We start from the raw sequence: 23,403 nt of genomic DNA, 5'->3' as shown, positions 1-23,403 counted from the left end.
GGTAGACAGTGACACAGAGAGTGATGATTCAGCCACTGGTTCTCACCTTGATAAATTGAAAAGTTAAAGCTGACAAAGACTACAACCTCAGTTACCTTATGTCTTTTGAAATTCTATAAAAAATAAATTCGCAATGATTGATAAACAACTGAAAATTCTGCCCTCACCCTCCCCCTACCAATTGTCCATTTTCATTAAATATTTTACTTTTTAAAGATAATTTGAGTGAACTCCGACCCTGCCTGGGAAGCTTGGTTTCCAGAAACACTGGAAACAGCGTTTCTGTGTGTTGATTTCAAAAATTTCCCAGGGGAGCATGCCCCCAGACCCCTCTTGGTAGCTCGCGCTTTCGCCGCTTACAAGGCGCCTTGCGGCGCCAAAAAAATGTCACGTCCAATGCTTTAAGAAATATGTCCTCTACTTTACAAATCTTTCGATATCCCTGCCCCCCCCCCCCCCCCCGTAAAATAATGAATGGGCCCTTACACAAGTTTAGCTGGGAACATTGTACAATGGAGAATCAGAGAACTGGCGAACGAGTTCATATTTGATTTATTTAGACTTTGGCTAAGCAGGTGTAAACGTATAAAAACGCGTAACATGTAACATGTTAAGTGAAAATACGGTTCGAGGATCCCAACATCGGTCCCCTGGTCGTCCGCTGGTACACCCGGGCGAACCCGTAGTCAATTAAAATCTGCTCTGATCGGATCTGTTGTTAGCCTCCCACGCAATCGTTTTTAGGTAATACGTACGAGTCCCCTAAAAACGACTGCGTGGGAGGCTTATCTGTTGTAGACCTACAGTAGATCAGCAATTTTTTTTCAAATGCAAAATATAGACGGCAGACTGATACTGCCGTCTGTACTGTTTGAACCCATATTCCTTCCAGTTCCTGACTGTTTCATGTAGCAGGCTATTGACTTGCGAATAAATTTCCTTATTCCTTTCTCTACTCAGAATTCCTATTAACCCAATCGATCATGTCCCCAATCGTTCAGTGATCATTTGGTTAATATGAAACTGTCAAAACTAGCCTCCTTCACCGCCGTGCAAGATTGAGCCTGCGATATTACAATCCATGCGTGACACAACAGCGCGAAGCAAAGCAGACCCCAACAAAGCAGACCAACTCGCGGCAAGCCGAAAAGCAAGCCAAGGACATTTTTAAATGTCTTTTTAAAACAGCAAAGTTGTTTTAATTATGTCTCTTGAAACAGTCAGGGAAGATTTTTGGCAATCAACAGCAAGGAGTACCATCAGAGAAAGATGTAAATCCATTTTCAACCAAGAACTCTTGAGCGACGTGAAGTTCGTCGTTGGAGACTCCCATGGCGGAAGTGAAAGCAAGGTGATTCCAGCTCACAAGTTTGTGTTGGCTATCAGTAGTCCGGTGTTTTTCGCCATGTTTCACGGCGAATTGGCGGAGACCAAAGATTCTGTACACATCTCTGATTGTGAATACGAGAGTTTGCTGGAGTTGTTTCGTTTTATATACAGCGATGAGGCGAACTTAAATCCGGACAATGTGATGCAGTTGATGTATTTGGCGAAAAAATACATGCTGCCTTGTCTGGCCGACAAATGCTCCGCTTACCTGCAAGAGAACTTGGACGCGTCAAACGTGTTCCACGTCTTGCCAGACGTACAGAAATACGAAGAGAAAGATCTGTTGGATCACTGCTGGAAAGTAATCGAGAAGGAGACGACGGAAGCTGTGAAATCAGATGGTTTCGTGACAATCGAAAGGTCAATACTCGAGGAAGTAATTGAGAAAGAATCTTTGAATATCAAGGAGCTAGAATTGTTCAAAGCAGTCGATCGCTGGGCTGAAAGGGAATGCAGGAAGCAAGGCATTGCAGCTGAAGGCCCTGTCAAAAGAAGGATTCTGGGAGAACGGATCGTGAAAGGAATTCGTTTTCCTGTAATGGAACAGAGGGAATTCGCGGATGTCGTCCTTGATTCTGATATACTTACCCATAAAGAGAACTACGGCTTGATGAAATATTTCAGTTCTGTACTAAAAACTCCCGTGGGATTTTCTAAGGTTAGAAGGGCTGGATGCCGAGAAATCATTTCACGGTTTACTTCTGTTAAAATCGGGTGGAAATATAATAATCCTTACCGTTCAAATGCTATTGGTGTTTCTGTTACTAAGAACATAAAGCTGCATTCACTGCGCTTATTTGGTAGCGAAGATAGTGAATATTCAGTGACCCTAACTGTAAAGGATCCCAACGGGGGTGTTATCGCGACTGAAAAAAGCATTTTCATGTCAAAGCACATACAAAGTGAAGTGGGAGATTATCAAGGCTTTGATATTGTATTTGTGACCCCGCTTGCTTTAAAAGCAAATACCTGCTACTCTTTTAAAGCCGGAATGGCTGGCCCGGCTTCCTGGTATGGTGAGGGTGGCCAATCCAGCGTAGAGCAATCTGGGGTGAATTTCTCCTTCACTTCAATCAGGAATCCAAATATAGATCCATACGGTTATTCTGGTTCGCAAGACAGCAATGTTAGAAAGGGACAATTCTCTGAATTTTGTTTTTCTGTTGACTGAATTTCAACACCGTAAAAGCATTCATGTTGGAAAAAATACTATTCCATCAAACACCGAAGAATGTTTTTCATCCAATATAACAATGAACCCGCTAATAGTGTCATGAAAACTGAGGAATGTGATTGGGGAGCATCATCTGATATATGTCAAGATCAACTGATTTGCGTGTACTGCATCAGGTGCAAAATTTTGACAAATAGCATGCCAGCAAAGAGTTTTGATGGATTTTAATGACCATTATTGTAAGAACATGCAATAACATGGAATTAAAAAAACACAGCTATTACAGAGAACGGTTCGGTTCTCGGAAAGTTAAGTGTGCCAAGCAAATATAAGAGACCTCCAATCTTCACTGCTCACTCAATCAGACTCGATTTGCATGAAGTGATCAGTTCTAATATTTCAGTGAAATGTCACCACACAGACAGGAATGGCATCTAATGAGAATTAAGTTAACCCTTGAAACAACTCTGACACTCAACGAACGTTCAATCTTGATAACAATGTTGAATATATCGAAACATCGTTTAACATTGCTTTTAATATTTCTTGTTAAATGCTTTAACAAGCAACTGACCATTCGTTCATTATTGTATAAGGTACAACTTATGGTGTGATTTCTCATTTTTAAACTACTGTTATGATGTTTGTTGGAGAGGATTGTAAACTTACAACTCTTTCAGTTTGTTAATTAACTGAGCTTGATTACATCAGGCACAGTTTGGTTTGTTAGATTACAGTTTATACGTACTACAGTTGAATGTCACCTCAAACAGTCCTTCTCAGGTTTACACTCACCGGGATGATCATAATTACGTACTTATGACATGATTCCTGGGTTCAAACCATTTACAGTTTTGATATTCGGAAATAATTAAAAGAATAAACAAATAAATAAAGAAAGAACGAAATAATGTACATTTCATGGGCTGGGATAAACACTCCATTATCCTTCGTGTTTTAAAACCACGATTTCGGGTTAGAGCGGAGGGGTTAGGGACGAGGTTTAATAATGTGGCTAAGAAGGTGGGAATGAAAATTCTCTCACAGTTTAGACAGCCCATGCTTTGTAAACGCTACAGATGTAAACCAGCTTTCAGTTGTCCGTGGTCAGCGTTTTAAAATAATGTTAGATGTTATGTTATGTTATGTTATGTATTGACCTTTTCTCCCGACGACATCAACTCTGCTGTTACCCTGTTTCATTTTGCCTTTAGTCATTCTGTTGCCTTATTATCCCTCAAACCGCTTCGATGGCTTAAGAGTTGAAGTGATAATTGATACTAGATGAGCCTCAGAGCCACTACAGTTTAATTTCAATTTTTTGTCAAAGATTACTATGTCCACTTTCTCGATCGATATAGTACACATTTTGGCAGAGATAACTTGAGCTAGGTTTCAAAAGTAATCGCATCTGGTCAGGGAGGTTACGTTGCTGTGGTTTTTATCGTTTTTAACTGAAGAGACTTTTTTCTCACAAAACTTCTCTCTCCAGATGAGGCAGTATAATTGTCGCGTTGTCAACCTAACAAAAGACATTAGGGAAGAAAAGGAAAATCACGAACATTGTTTCACGAGAGAAAGAATGCTGGTCACCACTGGCCGCTTGATTGGTAAACAGCAAAACAGTCCTCCTTTTTGGACTTGTATGTCGCATAAACGAAAACTGTAGAACGATCGAGAAAATGAAAAGGAAGACTACGAAGAGACAGACATGTAGGACCAGTTCGCAAGCTAAGAGCGCCTCACATGTTTTCGCCGATTCCCGTCTCCCTTCGAGAATTTAAAGGGAAGAAACAGCGGCCTCAATGACTCATCACCGAAAGCGAAAAAGGTTCTTTAACAAAATCATCACTGGATCGCGAACTGCTGGCAGACGCCAGCAGTAAAGGAAAGGATTGAGAGCAGAGTTCAGAAAAATTGTTGTGTTCGCTATTTTCCATGCTATCGGGTGATTAATGCTATTGCGGGAGGCTATGTACAGCATCCACCCTATGAAAGAAGGAGCATAACATACCAGTAAAAAATAATACACAAGAAATGTGTTCGTCGCAGTCTTTTTAAAACGCGTCAAGTTAAAACCGATTGACGTTTGGACTGCCAGTTCTTGAGCCCTGATCTCTTGGCGATGTCGTCGCACTATTTTGTAGATCTTAATGTGGATGAATGTAGACGCACTCAGAAACAACGTAATGATAACTACCACAACGTACCAGAAGGAGTTGATATCCACCATCACGAGACTTGAAACTGAAAAAATGCTCGTCGACCAGCACAGTATGATAACAAATACCACCCGCGGAAGGGTTACGATCGTAGAGTACCTCAATGGGAAATGGATAGCCAGGTATCTATCAAAGCTTATAGATGTTACATTTCCAAACGAGACGCCACATAGCGTAAAAGCAAGAGTGATGAATACTGTTTCCAACGTACAATTGCTGTTTGTCGGTTGTCCAAGCGTTTTGAACAATTCGATCCCGATGAACAAAGGCTGGACGATCAGCCCAACAGCAAGATCAGACACTGCAAGACCGCAAAGAAACACTACTGAGGGATATCGTAGGGACGGTGTCCTCCAAATGGCAGTTATTACCAAACTGTTCGCAAAGACTGTTGTTATCAAAAGAATGGTGTTGATAATGCAGTTGACGATTATTAGTGGTAGCGGAACGTCTTCTGCGACAAACACGGTGAAGCGACTACATAACTCGTTGTTGAGTCGCACGCTTTCGAGACCTGAGCAGTTTTCAGACATGTTAGGCATTTCTCCAGTCTTTAGAGGCTACCTACAAGACTATTTTAAAAGGCAATTTCATAATTTGGTTCTTCCTTTTGGTACACCTCTTGAAAGTAACAACTGAAGCAAGCGAACAATGTGCCTTGCATCAAATTTCCATAGAACACCTGTGTACATCTCGTTGTAGATCATTTGACAGTGCTGTCGGTCATCTGTTCGCAAACAAATATTTTCCTTTGGAATGAAATTAGAAAGTGTAATGTTTTTCTTCTGGAAAAATCCCCCATTATAGCGAGTACAGTTTTGATTGCCGTGAAAGCCATAACATTTTGTCTGGCTTAGAGAACTAAAAAATTATGAAACCCTCTCCCAGCAAAGAAAGTGAGTTATCCACATTATTTTTATCTCGACCGCTCAGCTCGCTATTAATATTAAAAAACACTGAACCTGACATTGGTTGTCAATTCGGGCATCTGCTTAAAAGCATGTTGCCACCAATAAGAAAGTTTCCATGAAAACCATGGTTTCTTTTATGAAACAAAATTAAGCAAGATCTCAAAAGTCAAGTTAGATCTGGGGGATAAAATGATTATTCTTTTCGTTGTTACGAAGGATAGTTGCTGGAACTATACTGATACACGAACCGAAAATGAGTTTAGTATTTGTTTTTTTTTTCTTTTACCAAATTAGGACCTCCAACTTTCTTTCATTTACAGAACAGAATTATAATGTTTTTGTTTGCATTACGTTTGACATTTAAAATTGGGAATATAAATAATAGAAAGCGATTGATTATAAAATGTTATTAACTTCTACTAAGAAACTTTTCATCTTTTAAATTTATCTGGCGCACCCATCGAGAACATCAACGCAAAATGGTTAAAATATTGTTTCCCTCATTCCGTGGTCATAAATGGCAAATTTGTGTGAGCTAACACATGCAGTTTGAACCATTTGGACTATTTAGCTGTAAACTTAAATTGTCGAAAATGTTAGGCAACGAAATCTTATTCCCAGATTTTACGAGCTGCTTTTGGTTTCCCAGAAATGTTTTTTTTTTTTTTTTTTTTTTTTTTTTGGGAAGGGGGGGGGGGGGGGGTTTCTTCGTGCTTTTAACGACGTATTTGCCTCCAAAAACAACAGGGATTGATTTTTCAGCGTTGCGAACATTTAAGTGACCTTTCCCTAAAGAAAACACTAGTTCTTTTGCACAATACAATCCGGCCGAATTTCTGACTAGGCGAGTAATGTCTTTCCAACGAATATTTCACCGAAACGAACCATTTCATGCCCTTGCTGATTTATTTTCAACAGTCTCTTGGACATCTGGTCTTGTCCCATACAGAATTAGATGAGTCCTTCAACGAAGCAGATCCTCGCCGTCTACTTAAAAAATCGTATCCTTCCATAAGTGTTATGTAAAATAAGTTCTGTTAAAAACAATGGAAACTCTCTGGTGTTAACATGTGAGTGAAAACTATATTTTTTTTTTTTAAAAAGCAGGCAATAATTGCTTCCGAGAGCAAAATATTATGGCAACGCCGCCTATCTTCTTTGACCGTTTGACATGCATTGGTGAGATTAAGCAAGAGCAGTGGCATGTCATCGATACACAGATATTTGAAAACGAATAACCAATAGATTTGAACACGAAGACGGCGGATGGAAAGAACGTTTTTAAGAAGGCATTTATTATGAGAACACAACAGCAAGATTTTTTCGTTAAAAAAGAAAATGAAATAATACCACCGCGATCACTGGAGATAATTAATATGGGAACTGTTAGGAAGGCGAACAATTAACACGTAATTTTTCCTCCATTTTTTTTACGTGTATATTGTCTCTATGGAGTTTTACTTCAAGACTATTGGCACTGCGTCTTGTTATCAGGAATGTTGTAGGCTGATTGGCTATTCTCTGTTCTGTGTAAGTCGAAAGTGAGCAGAGGAAAGGCGCTTGAATCTCGCAGTTTGAACCACAAATTATATTAATGTAGTAAGAGGCATTTATGGTGATGCTTAATCGATATTGCGTCTAGTTTTCATCTGAAGTTATTTTTTCCGTTTTTGACTGCTGGAGAGAATATTGTTTCAGTGATAATTTTTGTGCACGTTTGCTCGAGATTTAATTTCCATGCGCTTATGCAGTAAATTATTTGATGTAGCCTGCGAACAGGCTCCCAAGTGGGGTATAGGGCGAGGACGAAAACCGAGCTCGCCAATTTTTCTTTTCGCCTTATACCCCACTTGGGAGCCTGTTCACAGGCTAATTTGATGAGAAGGAACTTGCGAGGTAGGAGCCTCCTGATGGCTGTAGGAGGTAGTCCAGGGGTGCTTACCATTTACATGGGAAACCCGGAAATTCCAGTTGGAAAATCAAGTGGTACGCATCATTCCATTTGGAGTACTTCTAAAATTATGGGCTTCTGGTCAAAGTGATGCATTTTCATTACTCCTTTTGGGATTTACAGCTGATGTTCAGGGCCCTGTCTGGAAACAACTACGGGTCTCCTTGACTTTTTTGAAAAATCTATTTCCGATTTCAGACCTACCCTGGAATGGAAACGTAGGATCTGGATAGATGTGAGGACGTAATTCTCTCCCTAAAGCAATCGAAAAGCCACATCGATAATGGTTTTTGTTTGAAGGCTGGTAAATCGAAATACGCAGACAAACTGACTCTCTTGTTTTTAAGAATATAAAAGAATAAACTGCGCGGTTTTTATTCATGTGTAAAAAAAAAAAGGAGGGCAACAAGAGCAACAACAAAAGCAAAGGAAAATTATTTTTGGTCGCGAAATGGAGTAGACCGCTGTTAGCGGGAACGACACTTAAACCGTTTTCTTTGTCTCTCGCTACTGACCTCAACTATAAAGCAGTGTAGTGTTTCATATCTTTGCATAATTGTAACTAATTCTTTCTTTTATTGCAATTAGACAACTGTCTGTTTTGTGTAAATTTTTTCGATGTAAGGTGATGTTTCTGCTTAATGAAAGCATAAAAAGATGCTTTCTGCGTTGTTGAAACTTGTTCATGCGGAATAAATTTGCGTAGGAGGGTGATTCTCATCACTAACTTGCAACTAAACCCCCTTTGGTAAGAACATTCTAACCTACCTGGACACTCTATCTACGGCATACACCTCATCAGGAGGGGCAGCATGGCCGAGCGGTCAGGGCCCCGGACTTGTAATCCGGAGGTCCTGGGTTCAAGTCCTGCTCGGGTAGTAAAGTGGTTTGGCTTCCTTGGTAGCCCCTCCTTCAACTTCTCGGCCGCGCTTGTTAACTGCCATCTGGTCCACCTCCTGCTAATTGTGGGCGACCTTCACCATTTCCAACGTCTTACATGGTTGGTCGAGAGGACAAAAGAACAAACAACAGAACAATGTTCCCAACTCTAAAAAACAACGCAGTGGCAGGTTATCAGGGTCCAGTGAAAATAGACCGATTAAAAAGTGCAATTCTACTGGCCAGTTGGGATTTTTAACCATATTATGTTGAGTTTAAAGTATTAGTTTCTCATCACGTGAGTGGAGTTTCTGCAAACAAGCTTGGGGTGGTTAACAGTGCTGCCACTGTTTTCTCATGTCTAACTGAGAGCCGCCAGCTGGCCAGCCAGCTAAACTTCGCTCAACATTTGTTGAGCAACAAGATCATTTTGTGATTAGGTTTGCCGGATCTTGAAGATTTCATATGCCAGAATTTATTTGATGAGGAGGTGTCTTTTCTGTTCAATCAGTGTGCTTTGTTGAGCTTGGAACAACAAAAAGTTGCACGTATATATAGAATAGAACCGCGTCGAACATATTTCATGCAAAATCTCTCAACTAATTCGTTCAAAAATAATTCAACTTAAGGCCCATTTAAACGGTTTAAAAATTTTTCCAACATTCGTTCAACAAAAGTTGAACGGATGTTGGGCAAATGTTGGATGAACGGAGTATTCAAACAGTTTCAATGCCATTCAACATTTTCAAGAACAAAGAAAATGTGAAAGCGATATGGAATGAGAATTTAAATCAATTTAAATTTGATTCAACACACTTTCAACAAGCTTTCAACATTTTTTTACGCTTTCAACAATGTTGAACGACCTGTTCAAACGCCCGCGACATTTGGTTCAACAATTGTGTTAAACGCAAGTTGAAGCAAATGTTGAAACCGTTAAATCGGGTTTTTATACCTTGAAGTTTGATTCATTCTCCCTTACCCCTCCACAAAAAGTTTTAAAGTTTTATAAATCGCTGTTCTTAATACGTCACCTTTTTGCAGTTTGGTGCTGTGGTCTATCTGTCCCAAAAGTACGTCTTCAAAACTGACAAATACACCTTCAAGTATTGTTCACCGAAATTTTCGCCGAAATCTTTTCCATGCGTCTCTACTTAAAAGAAAACAAGGATTCTAAAACAGATTGGATAATCAGGAAAGTAATAAAATATAAAGGGCGAGACTAAACCAATTTAAATAAGACCACTTGAAATAAGATCTTAGCTTTTGACGACTTGAATGTTTTTAAGAAAATAGTTAAGACTCATCTTTTTAGGACAGCTTTTCTATAGAATTAAATACCACATATAGAATAGACATTTTGTAACATTAGAAATATTAGACCAAAGTTTGTAAATGTAAATTTTTTATTCAGTATTGTATGGTGTAATGAAATTTATTTCCTGTTATTATAAAGCGCGCCTGTTATTATAAAGCGCGATTGGACATCGCTGGAAATCGCGCTATAATGAATAAAGTGTTTTTTTATTTATCTATTTTATTATTCAATAGTTACTCCCGGTAAAAGAAAGTCGAAGAAAAGTTGGTTTGGTGCAGTGAAAAACGTATGTACAGAAATTGCCCGATTGGGGAAACAATCCTTCGAGTGCCGGAATACCTCAGAGGACTGTGATACATAATAGTTATGAAAAAGATATGAAATGTTAATGTTGATGATAGGTCAATATCCAAACAGTTTGAATGCCAGTAGTACAGCTATATTTACTACCAGGCGACTCCCGCCATTAATTATCTTCGATTTGCCAATCAAGAGCCTTCGGCTTGCAATTAGTCTTGGTGAGAATGCATTTGTTCCAAAGGAATAAAAAGGTATAAATGCGTTGTTTGTAGTGGCTGAGAGTAATTTTCAGAGTTGACGTTTTTTCGTGTTAGGTGTCAGGAAACCATCAATGCTCGAAGCAAACGTACGTCACAACCAATCACAGAGTTTATTGAAACCCTGGAACCAATGATTCGTCTTGTAAATATTAAATTTGATATCATTAGTGGAAAGGAAAGAGCAAATTATCAGTCTAAAAGTCGTCTGGAAGGGAAGGAAACTCGTTGAAGACGGAAGCGTTTTCTCTAAGACAAAGAGCGAGAATAGCAAATGTGACCCATTGCCGATGCTTTCGTGCTCGACTTTAACAACTGAAGACATCTTGGCTTTTGGTACAGAATATTGCCGAAAGAAGAATGACGAGAGAAGAAGACAATGACGATTCCGTCAAATAAACAACTTGTACCGATTAAACAATTAAATGTCAGGTAAGCGCTCAACATTGATCCATTTTTCGAAAGACCAAATGGCGACTATTTTCTAGTTAAGACCACAAAGATATCGCCACCCAATAATATGATTTCTGAGCCAGTCAGTGCTGTCGAGAAATGTATCATACTTTGGAGACGTTTTAGTATTAGTTAAATGCTCGAGGGCACCCAACGAGAACATTCAAGTAAAATACTTAAAATGTTGTCTCCTGTGTTCCCAGATATCACAGTTTTGTGGCCTTTTAAGGACATATCTGTGTAATCTAATACGGTTTGATCCGTTGGGATGCTTTAGCTGAAAATCTAAGTTGAGAAAGCTTTAGGAAACGAAAGCTTATTCCCCGAATTTACGACTGAGCTGTTATTGGTTTTACGAAAATGCTAGCTGAGCTTTTCTCGTATTTTTAACGATATATTTAGCCCTCAAAAAACGAAAGAAATTAGTTTCGACTGTTAAGAAAGTTTGAGCACACATTTAGCGGAAAAACTTTAGATTTTCTATTTAACTAAATCCGAATTTCTGAGGCGGTGGAGGCCATCCAAACAGAAATGAACCGTTGCGCGCCACTGAAATTTTGTTTTAATTTAGGAATATAGAAGAGATCATGAAACTGGGTTTATTTGCCTTTATTCAAAGTTTCAAAATTTTTTGAACGCTCCTTTTGTTAAGATTGGCATTCTATGCCAAGCATATGTAAACAGGATGACGAAACCTTTTATCGGGAACAGATTATCTCACTAATGTTAAAAACTGCAGCTGTTACAAAAAAGTCAGGAAACAACTCACAAACCCCACCCCAGCCCCCCCCCCCCCCCCTCCCCCACGTTTTAAAAAAATCTCACAGCAGTAACTCTTCCTTAGTCAACTGACTGCTTTCTTCTTCTTTACTTTGTACACTGAATAAAGTGAAGCCTGGGAGATTTCAACTCTAAACTCGCACGCGCTCTGGCAAACATTTATAACACTGTTTCAGTATTTAAAAAGGTTTTGTCTTTCTTTGCGGCACATGAAAAGAGTTTCATTAAACCATTTCAACTTCTTAATAGACGGATTTCATTGATTGGTTTGCTTTTTGATTGATTTGATAGGAAATAATAGCTTTTCCCCTCTTCACAGGAAATTGATCCTGGAACGCTTATTGGTTTCGACGGTAATAGATTATTGTATCTCCTCACGAAGTCTTAATTTGTCCTCAAAATTTCGCAAAATAACACACTACAACAAAAATTAATTGATGTGCGTTTACAAATATTTCGTCTGATTGATAAAAATGAATAATGTAAATTTAAATTTAAATGAATGGATGTCCTCGATTAAGCACAAGACAACGGAGTACAGAGTTCAATTCAATAATCTTCACGGCCTGGATATTAATCTTTTTGGCGACCAACAAAAGATCGGCATACCAGTTATTTTAGGTAAAAGACCGCCGCTCTTTTCGGCAACTAAGTCAATTTCTCTGGTTTTTTTAGATGCAAGCCTAACTAAGTTCTGCTTTTGGGTTATATTAACCAAAAAAACTAAGCTATTTGGACTCTTGTGTGGCTTAGAAAAAATACTTCAACTTTGCTAAATAAGACTGACATTTTTGCTTAAAGTGCACTATTCAACGACGAATTCACGCGAAAATTTACAGATTTTCACTTAAGTGTGAAGGACAAATAGGCCTTCTACAAGTCAAGAAATATAAGAAACTTGATTTCAGAGAAACATTAAGGCCCCATCCACACTAATGCGTTTTCGTTTGAAAACGTATACTTTTTTATCCGTTTTCGCCTTCCGTCCACACTAATACGATCGAAAACGGAGGTGTATGTCTGCAAAAACGGAGGTTTTCGAAAACGCTCTCTAGAGTGGAGGTTTTTGAAAACGGAGGTCAGCGTCTTTGTGTGGACGGGCGAAAACGGAGGTTTTCGAAAACAATTACGTCACTGGCATTGGCATGTCCCAGTTTCACTTGCGCGTAAAAAGCATAAACAATCGATCCAACATGGCGGGATATCTGACATTGATGTTGTTTGCCCCGATTTCAACCTTGATTGCTTGCTTGGAGCCAAATGCTGCCCGTATTAATTTATATACATTAATTTTGCGAAAGTAAGTAAGGTCGAGCAGAGCCTGGTGACGAAATTGGATGTTTTCTTATCCGTTTTCGGTGGTCAAGTGTGGACGGTCGAAAACGCTGCAAAAACGCTAGTGTGGACGAAAAGCTTTTTATCCGTTTTCAAGAAACAGAAAACGGAGGTTTTCGAAAACGCATTAGTGTGGACAGGGCCTAATTTAGATTTCTTCTAACAACAATTATATAGACCGGTTTTGTTTTATATGAGACACACAAACTCCTATATGAAACCACGCATTTTCCACGCTTTTACATCTACCATGATGCCCGTGGGCATTACTGAAGAATCCTGCCCTAAAATTAGCCAATCAGAGAGCTGCTTGCTCACTCACTCAAAATCCTGTACGGCTGAGAAAAGTCCATTTTCCATCTTAAATTATTGATGCATATTGGCTGTTTTTCTGGCCTAAACCACTTAAGAAATACATTTCGGTGTATGCCTCAAGTAATAGACACTCACAGCCGGACATAACATGTATCTATGAAATGCGATTGGTGTGAAATATAAAAAAACGAGCACCTGCAACCCCTTTACGGTCACCAAATTACCTTGTGAATTCGCTCCGGCGACAGTCTAGAAATGGCATTTCTCAGGAGATTGTCGCCAGAGCAAATTCATAGGGTAATTTGGTGACTGTAAAGAGGTTGCAGGTGCTCGTTCTTTTATATGAGTGAAAACATCAGCGTCTAAAGTACTTTACGAATTTGCTCTGGCGACAGTCTAGAAATGGCATTTCTCAGGAGACTGTCGCCAGAGCGAATTCATAAGGTAATTTGTTCACTGTAAAGAGGTTGCAGGTGCTCGTTCTTTTATACGAGTGAAAAACATTAGCTCTCGAATGTCTTTACGGCGTCTAAAATACTTAACGAATTTGCTCTGGTGACAGTCTAGAACACAAAACGTTAGCTCTGGAATCTATTTATCAAGTTTTCGGTGCCCAAATTATCTTTTAAATTCGCGCTGACGAAGGACTAACGTTTGAAACGTCAGCTCTCGAATCAGGCTTTACGATGGCCAAATTACCTCAAACAAAACCAAAAACTCGTGTTCTCACTGACGAAGCACCACAATTTCGTTAGAAATTAACCCTGTTATGCATCAAAACCACCTTGCCAGTGGATATTAAATTTTCATACCGGCCTATTAATTAACTTACTTTATTTTTCTTTATGCGCCCAGCGGCATAATTTTCACTTTTAAGTCGTTAGTAGCTTTTTTTTCAAGATCCGGTAAATTTATTTATTTATTGTCTGGTTAGGGATATTAAAATTTAAAACAATTGGCTCAAACAAACTAAAGCAATTATATTTTTCGCGATAGTCCTTGTTATTGGTATATTTCATGAATTCGCATTTGTATGTCAAGGCTTGATTTAGTGCGATCGGTGACAACCTCAAGCGAAGTAAAGTTGAAATAAGATGGATTACAATAAAACAAAATCTGAAGAGCCCTCCCTCAAGGGAGTTTCACATTGAACACTATTCGGCACCATTATGGTGTCATATCTTTAGAAATTTTTAATGCAATGCATGGAACAAATTTTCATGACGACAATGTAAATTAGTCGCTAATGCAGTTCTTTGACTGTTGACAATGTTTGCTCGCAAAGTAATGTTATTGTCAAACAGTTTTGACTAATACAATTTCACTAAAAGATGTTTGGGAAGATGCGCTTGGGGTGAATTAACAGAAACTCTTCAAACGCACTCTGAAAGTGGTGACAAGGTTTTATTCGTTTCCTGCAGGTTAGTGGCACCGAGTTTACTCTTGATGTATTAGATATTCCGTTTGAGCAACCGTGATTAAGTTTGAAAAGCCTGACGCACAGAAATATTTAACCGGAGCTAAAGTCAATGAACGAACATAAACGTAATTGAGAAACTGAAGCTTCTCTGCACACTTTGGAGACCAAATGAACATGAAATTTTTAAATTATGGAACTATCTCAACGTTAGAGCAAGGATCATAAAAATTCGGCTTGTTTTCACCACGTTTTTCGATTAGATTTCTCCCTCTTTAAGACTTAAAATATTTCTATGAGCAACATTAGAGTATTCATTTTGATCAATTGCCAAAATTCGTCTCCCTTCGATTGTAATCTCTTCTGTTATCGACGGTATTCTACAATGTAAGGAAGCCTATAAAAACGTGTGCTTTTCTCAGATATCAACTCATATCATATGCAGTAAACTTCCATATTTGCGTTATCAATATGTTAAATATATCGAGATATCTTTTGTTTTTTGAGTGGACTGCCAACGTAAGACAACACTACGGAAAAGCTTACAGGTAAATAACTTGTCGTATATATTATTTTCCTCCACTGGAAATGAAATAACTGTCATTGAAGACTCCGGTAGTGCGTTTGAGGAGCATATCATAATACGAAGGACCGACTTTGAGGTAATTAATTTGTGACATGCTACCTTGCAGCGGTGATAACTACTGTTAATGGGCGACTGGTAGTACATGTACTGCAAGCTTACATACTAAATTGAACGAAGAGGACAAACTCCGAGGTAAATAATTCGTTTATTTTTCGCGATATAACTCGTTTTGTTGCTGTGGTAGTAAATGTTAGTTAATAACTGAATGTTAGCATGTGATAAGTGAGATGGCAAGTTGGATAAATCGGAATCGATGAATAAGTCAAGTCCAAATACAGTCAGAAAAAAATAATTCTGAGCCCTCCCAATGGCAGTGGAAGCCATGACCTTCCAGGTGTTCGACTTCCTTTGGAATGAATGTTTTCTACGTTTATTTCGACTTGACAACGCTTATTCATTCAGCGTTAGTACTTCAAGCTTACAGTGGGGAAAAAACCCGAGGACTAAAGCTGGGGTGAATAAACCACGAGAACGTAGAGAAGAAACTAAAACACAACACAAGAGATCATGGTTTATTTATTTGGGTCATTTGTAATAAATGAATAGAAAGTTGAATTTTGAATACAACACAGGGGTAATGAGCTTGTTTGACGAGATGCCGAACTAATATAGGACTGTGGTAGGTATTGTACTTTTTGTGTAATTTAAACAAAAGACAAGAACCAGGTATAATAACATTTTTTATATATTCAGCACATATTCTTCTTTTCACTTTTACTAAATCAACTGCCAAAAAATCGCAAAAAAAATAAAAGAGAAAAATACCGTGCTGAAAATATCTTGTCATTATTCGTGATTCTCAGCTGGAGAAGTGTTCTATGTACTGTTTGTAAGAAAACAAAACTAAAGAATAAATTAAGATTAACTTTCTAGGATTGCACAATAATTTTTTTTTCTATAAAACTGAGTTACAACATCTTTTAAAGCATACATGTTTTGGATGAAACTTCATCCATCTTCAGTACAAAACTTCTGTACTGAAGATGGATGAAGTTTCATCCGAAACATGTTTACTTTAATAAATGTCGTAACTTTCATAAAAATTATTTCATGCCTGCTGACTCTACAAGAATAAATTTTCTAGGCAATAACATCATTCATTTTGTGAAGCCAGGTTGATCTCTCTTAGTAATTCATTTTGTAGTTTCATCGTAACTTCTGTGCACGAGTGAATCTGTAAAGGGCGATTTAGACGGTACGATTTTGCCTACGATTTGTAGCATGCGACAATCTTACGCCATGCCTACAACACGAATCGCGTCGTGTAAATCAACCTACAACATCCTTACGACAGACGCACACAACACGAAAAATGTCGTAGGATTTAAAAACATGTTTTAAGGACGATTTAGACGGTACGATTTTGCCTACGATTTGTCGCATGCGACACGCTTACGCCATGCCTACAACACGAATCGCGTCGTGTAAATCAACCTACAACATCCTTACGACAGACCCACACAACACGAAAAATGTCGTAGGATTTTAAAACATGTTTTAAAATCCTACGACAATCGTAGGTAAAGGCAATGTTGAGTGGCGAGAGTTGCGTACGATTTTTACATGACGCAAGCAGCGCGCGCTCTAGAAATCGCATACGACAGTCGTAAGAGAAAATCGTACCGTCTAAATCGCCCTTTAAAATCCTACGACAATCGTAGAGATAGGCAATGTTGAGTGACGAGAGTTGTGTGCGATTTTTTGCTTGACGCGAGCAGCGCGCGCTCTAAAAATCGCATGCGACAGACATAAGCAAAAGTTGTACCGTCTAAATAGCCCTTAAAAGTTACAAGCAATTTCGTACTTAGAAACTCGACAGTAATTAAATAGTATCTTAGAGTGCGTGAGTCGGTTGTAATTAAGTTGGGGGAAATAAAATAAACAAACTGCGACCTTTAAATGCAAATTCGATTGGGAATCTGTCCCGCCATCAAATTTAAAATGTCAGAAAACATAGTAGTGTAAATTAAATTACAACAGTATGTTTATGCAGATGCCGTTTTGAAAACGAAAATGAAGATAATTTTCCACCCTACAATGCAGATTTTATGGAATCGAGACTGTTTGGTTCGCGAAGAAGATCTTTTTTCAAAATGGAAAAACATAAAAAAGAGGTTACAATAAAACATCGAATATACGTGACAAAAAGTACTCAATTTTATGCTATAACTTTCTTTTAAGGCAGGATAATATTGCTGGATGTTATTTGAGAATGTTTCACGTTCACGGTCGCCTTTATCAAAGTTGAGTAATTATGACGTAAAATAGACTTAAAATATTGTTCATTATTTACATTTGTTAATAGTCAGAGTTTGAGAAATGAACTGAGGTTTATGGGAATAAAACGTTTATGATCAGAACTGAGGTATATTACTCAGCAGGTAAGCGTCAAAGTCATTGAAAATACATAGCCTTAGGAAATCAGTCTTTAGTTATATAGATAGATGGAAAATTTATTTGAAAATTATATTGCAACCGATTGGCTGAATTGCGTTATTTACAATGTAGATGATCTCAAAAATAGATTAGGAAAGAAAAGATTAAATTATATGTGTCTTTTCTGCAAGCGTTGGCCATTTTGAATAATTTACGCTCGGTCGTCCTTCACAAGGAACAAGAACGAAATGTAAAGTCCGGAATTTTTCTCGAAGCTTACCGACCACTTCAGAGAAAAAAGGTTACATTTCTGAATTCTTCTGAATGGTTTCCGAAGCAAACTCGGTCCCATTCCTCACGACAGTTGACCGCGCCAAATTATTCCAAATCGCCGTAGCTTGAAGAAAAGATACGATCAGCAACAAAGGTAAAGAAGCTTTTATTCATATTTTTCTCAATTGTTTCATGTGCCACGGTATAAGACGAAAGTGTGCAGCACGCTCAGCCAACCAACCAATCCATCCATCCATCCATCCATTCATCCGTCCGTCCGTCAATCAATCAATCAATCAATCAATCAATCAATCAATCAATCAATCAATCAATCAATCAATCAATCAATCAATCAATCAATCAATCAATCAATCAATCGATCAATCCTTTATGGTTATCAACTTTTAGCTAATTACACTGGACCTGGCAAGTAGCGAAAGCTAATCGAGGCGGGCAGTGAAAAACAAAAAGAAATGTACAATATATAAACTAGAGGAAATAAAGCAGTCCAATGCCAATGTCACCTAAGAGCTGAGCGTGACAAGTTGGAGCCTATCGTTATTGTCTATTCAGTAAGCTTAAAATGTTGGAAAGGTCCAACAACGATGGTAACTGACATGATGACAAAGAAAAAAAAGCTACGATGGTAACTGACATGATGACAAAGAAAAAAAAGCTGCGTTTCGAGCTAGCTTTACAGGATTTACGTATCTTTCTGAGCGCAAAGAATCAAAATTGTCTCGGATTCCAACACTATCTCGTCATCAGACAAAATTCTCAGAGGAATGGGATTTTTTCACGTCTTTTAACACTTGCTAACTACGATAGGAAAGCGATACGAAACAATGGAATATTGGGAAGATGACAATGAGGACCTTTTAATGTTCCACTGAACAGTTTTCAAGGTTTGATTTTTCCACGTTGTGGTACTGTTATCAGTGTGCTATGAAAAACAGTTTATATAAAACCCGTGGTAGATTTTTGTTGCTTCCCAAGTTCCCAGAAGGCCATTGGGTCCTATTTTTATAAATTTTTGAATGCAGGGGACCACACGACGCACAAAAAAACTGTAAATTGATGACGAACATGAAAATAAACCAAACTGATTGCAGGGCTGACACTAAGGCAAATGGCTTATTTATTTGGGACAATATTTCCACTAGTACGGCTAGTCTTCTTCAGGGCCAGAGTGGCCCTATATTTTTGAACCTTCTTTAAAGCCTTCTTCATCAGCGGGTATCAACTGGGCTACATAAAGAAATTTGTAAAGAAGACATGGTGCTTATTCATAAACGATATCGGCCACTTTCATAAATCAGTGAAAGTCTTTAAAATGGAATACATTAATTTATTCATCTCAGCACGTCATTGGAGCCTGATGGCAGCTTGCTGTTTTTATGAGAATGCAAACACCTGCTCCGGCTAGGAAAGCTATGAATCGTACTTTGTTGGATTCATACTGTGAACCCGATAATCTGCGTTTTACTCGGGCGACTAACTTCTGTTGACCCAAAAACTGTCACCAACGCTTGCTGTATTTCACTCAAACGGGAGAAATGTTGGGAAAGGAATCAATAAATTTGGATTTGCTTGACGTTGTTTGGAAACAAATTATGACAAGTCCGCTGAAAGCAACAACAAAGCAAACAATTGTAAGCTCTTTGATAAAAAAAAGAACCGGCTTAAAATGGTTGTCACATGAATAACTTGCTTTGTTGCCCACACATTGACAGGTTGACGGTCGATTTTAAGTTTTTAACTTTTAAAAAGCCACTTGCACCTGCTTTATGCACGCAATCTCACTGAAAGAAGGTCATGTTCTGTTCTTTCAAAATGAACGTTTTGGTAATCAGTTTTTGGAAAAATCATTTTGATTTCGGATTTTCACACAAAGGAAGGACAAACAGCATGATGAGGTTTATGATGTACCGAAACAATAGCTTGGTATTACAGCTCCTCAAAATGACATGTCTGAAGCACCCCTTACCGTTCTACATGGAAATTGCAAATTTCCGGTGAGGGGAATATTAGCTTTTAGTTTTAGCTCTACATGCAGGTGTCTTCAGCGAGCCGTCTTTTCACCCTGACATCACTGAGGTTTGCAATATTTCTTTTTTTTTTTTTACAGTCATCCTATGATAATTTTTGAACATTTCATCTTGACTAATCTTTAAAAAAGGGGACACTGATTCTACAACGGCGAAATGATTTCAGAAAACTTGAACATGGAGTATAAAAACAGAAATTGCAAATATTAATCTTTCTGGCAATTTCAAAAAAACATCACATTGCTCACTACTAACCTCACGTTAGGAAATAACATTCTAAAAATATATACCAGACGATGATTGCCTCATTAGAGGCGCCACGTTTTATTTCCTTTTGTGGGATTCATCATTAATTGAAGTCGAAACCGCTATATCCCACTGGTATCAGTTAATTGCTTCTGGCAAGACACGAATCGTAAATGATGATTGTTCTGGCATAAAACAGTTGTTTGCCTTAAATTTTTCATCATTATTGTAGAAGACACGAATCGTTCCAATGTTATTTCGTTCTTAAAAGTTTTTTTTTTTGTTAAGATAATACCACAGAGAAGCAAGAAATGCAATAGGCACTATATGCACTACAACTATGGATGACCACCATAATGCAACACACCTTTGAAGGATCCGATGTGAGTTGAAACCGTTTAAATTTATCGTGTTTCTGATTTGTAGTTAACACATTTCGTCATTTCACATATTTACTGCTACAGGTCTTTTTTTGGAACATGGGGTGCCGTCCTGTTTCATATAGTATATAAAAGTAGTGATATTCTCAGTTGTAAATTGGCGCATGTTACAAACAATTATACAATGTGTTCACGTATGTGCAAAAGATTGCTATTAACAGAAGGATTTGCAACTGAACTGGACTTGCTTAATAGGGGACACCCAACAGGTCGTTCCGGTGAATATTGGCGAGATATCTGTTCGAAAAGACATTACCCGCCCCAAATTTGGGCTTAAATTGTGAAGAAAAACTGGCGTTTTCTTGTTTTCTTTTCTTCGGAGGAACAAATGCGTCATTGAAAGTATAAAAAGACACCAGCTAGCTTTTTCGAAAAGCGAACGGCAGCTCGTAAATTTGGGAATAAGATTCCATTGCCTAAAATTGTTGGGAATTTTTAATTTTAAGCTAAAGAATCTGAACAGATCAAACTTTGGTTGCATTAATAATAATAATAATAATAATAATAATAATAATAATAATAATAATAATAATAATAATGATAATGATAATGATAATGATAATGATAATGATAATGATAATGATAATGATAATGATAATGATAATGATAATGATAATGATAATGATAATGATAGTGATAGTGATAGTGATAGTGATAGTGATAATGATAATGATAATGATAATGATAATGATAATAACAATAAAAAAATTAATACTAATTAACAAATGCGTCAAATGCGTCATGGGAAAAATGCGTCATTGAAAGTATAAAAAGACACCAGCTAGCTTTTTCGAAAAGCGAACGGCAGCTCGTAAATGTGGGAATAAGATTCCATTGCCTAAAATTGTTTGAAATTTTTAATTTTAAGCTAAAGAATCTGAACAGATCAAACTTTGGTTGCATTAATAATAATAATAATAATAATAATAATAATAATAATAATAATATTAATAATAATAATAATGATAATAATAATAACAATAATAATAATAATAATAATAATAATAATAATAATAATAATAATAATAATCAGTTTAATTACTCTTTTTGTAGTCTTCACAAATTTGTCTTTTAAAAGGCCAAAAATAATGTGAGAATCGACTGGAAACAACATTTTAACTAATTCACTTTAATGTTCTTGTTATGTACTCCTCTTTAGCCGAAACCTTTTGAAGCTCTTTCATAAACGCAAAATGAAATAATTGTTTTTTGACAAAGCGTTTGATGCTACCAAAAACACAAAAACAGAATCCAAGTCGTTCTTTATTTGAATGATCACATTTTAGAATCTCACCAACTCGCCCACAGACTGAAAACATAAGAAACAACTTGTATAGCACTAAAAAGACTGCCAAAGGAAAGTACTACCCAATAGCTTCCATTTGAATATTTAACCTTATGCACAGAATAAAAACATTCGAAGCATCTTGAACAAGCATGGTAAACATTTTCATAGGAAAGAATCGAGTAGCTTTCATTTGAATCTAACGCTTTCGGGAGTCATCGCCACTTCTTCATCAACAGAGATTTCAATTTCATTTGAGGTGCGGTGAGAGAATGCACGTTGTGTCGGCGTTTCGCGACTCGTACCATTCCCGTCACTTTCATGCAAGAACGCCCACTTTCAAAAATGGAAGTAAATCTGAAATATCATCTGAAACAAACAGCGGCATGAACAACAACTGGGCGGCTGGTATTTGAGGGGTCATATTGTCTCCCTCAAAAGGTAGAACCACCTTGTATAGCATAATAAAGAGTACCATAGGAAGGTGCTGATTAAATGTTTTCATGACACACTTATGGGCTACGTTCACAGATTCAAAATTTAGAACCACCTTGTAGAGAATATGAACAGCTTAGAGTAGAGATACTCCTTCAAATAGCTTACCCCTTGATCCTCTCTTGGTTTCATTTTAGTGGACACACTTTAGGATTTCACCCTGAGCTTTAAACACTAGAGACATCTCTTCTCCAGCATAGAAAAAAAGACCAGCAACTTAGTCCCAAGGCATTCTCTATTACCTCGTTGACCGCGCGACGTCTTAAACGGGCCCTCGGTGTCGGCGCTAAGCTTTGCGTGAAGGGGAGGAGGGGGTAAGAAGGGCGTGTTATCTCGTGACGTCACAACTCATAGCTAGTGTCCAGGCCTATGCGAGCCGAAGGCAGCTAGAGACTATTCTGGGATTTCACCAACCTCGGAGACCCAGGAGCAGATAGTGGGGTCGAAGTCGAAGTCAAAACGGGCGGGAAAAAATTCGACGAGCAAAGGTACGAAATAAAAGTATAATGACTATTTTGGGGACATTCAGAATAACAACAACGAGCTTTTTCAGTTTAAAACTTCAGTATTTACACTTAAGAGAACGTTTCAACTGACACAGTGACCTTATTTTCCAAAACGTTTTACACCTTCAACCTCGATAACAATCGATTTTATTTACCATGATTGGTAATATTATTTGGAGGCCGCTCCCCTCCTTTCTAGTTTCGGCGCCTTTTTTTGGTCACAACGTAAAACCGAGGGGCAAGAGCTAATAACAAACGATTATAAAGACATTCAGAGATTGAAATAACAACGAGCTTTTTTCAGTCTAAAGTTTCCTTTCATCTTTATTCAAAAACTGCAAATTGGCAATTGGCCATTGTAGTGAATATTGATTGGCTCTTCCATCT

General features: G+C 37.9%; 3 protein-coding genes across 5 annotated transcripts in view; 2 read left to right on the top strand and 1 right to left on the bottom strand.

Annotated features, from left to right (window-relative positions):
• Positions 1-1,179: 1,179 nt before the first annotated feature.
• Positions 1,180-3,215, top strand: LOC146483584 (BTB/POZ domain-containing protein 6-like). The gene has a single exon (XM_085105752.1). It carries the CDS (start codon positions 1,205-1,207, stop codon positions 2,558-2,560), a length of 1,356 nt encoding a protein of 451 aa, XP_084961878.1. The 5' UTR covers positions 1,180-1,204; the 3' UTR covers positions 2,561-3,215.
• Positions 3,216-3,352: 137 nt separating this feature from the next.
• LOC146483583 (melanocyte-stimulating hormone receptor-like) lies at positions 3,353-5,883 on the bottom strand. The gene has a single exon (XM_085105753.1). It carries the CDS (start codon positions 5,325-5,327, stop codon positions 4,377-4,379), a length of 951 nt encoding a protein of 316 aa, XP_084961879.1. The 5' UTR covers positions 5,328-5,883; the 3' UTR covers positions 3,353-4,376.
• A 4,745-nt stretch (positions 5,884-10,628) lies between these two features.
• Positions 10,629-23,403, top strand: part of LOC146483582 (gamma-aminobutyric acid type B receptor subunit 1-like) — a 33,579-nt gene continuing 20,804 nt past the window's right edge. Inside the window, exons 1-2 of one of the 3 annotated variants that reach the window (XM_085105770.1) lie at positions 10,629-10,833; positions 15,394-15,479. Coding sequence is in view for 2 of the 3 variants with exons in the window: in XM_085105767.1 (XP_084961893.1) it covers positions 17,698-17,728 (31 nt within the window). In the remaining variant the exon portion in view is untranslated. Of the gene's footprint in view, positions 10,834-15,393; positions 15,480-17,682; positions 17,729-23,403 lie in introns of those variants that run through there. The other 2 variants (XM_085105769.1, XM_085105767.1) reach the window with 2 other exon arrangements.

The sequence above is a fragment of the Pavona decussata genome, unplaced genomic scaffold (assembly GCF_977016875.1).
Source record: "Pavona decussata unplaced genomic scaffold, jaPavDecu1.1 SCAFFOLD_38, whole genome shotgun sequence".
NCBI classification, from domain to species: domain Eukaryota; kingdom Metazoa; phylum Cnidaria; class Anthozoa; order Scleractinia; family Agariciidae; genus Pavona; species Pavona decussata.
The sequence above is the reverse complement of the archived record's forward strand: the minus strand, read 5'-3'. Positions and strand labels throughout refer to the sequence as shown.

Excerpts from the sequence above, each read along its gene's own strand:
- LOC146483584 (XM_085105752.1), top strand. The coding sequence starts at position 1,205 with ATGTCTCTTGAAACAGTCAGGGAAGATTTTTGGCAATCAACAGCAAGG.
- LOC146483583 (XM_085105753.1), bottom strand. The coding sequence starts at position 5,327 with ATGCCTAACATGTCTGAAAACTGCTCAGGTCTCGAAAGCGTGCGACTC.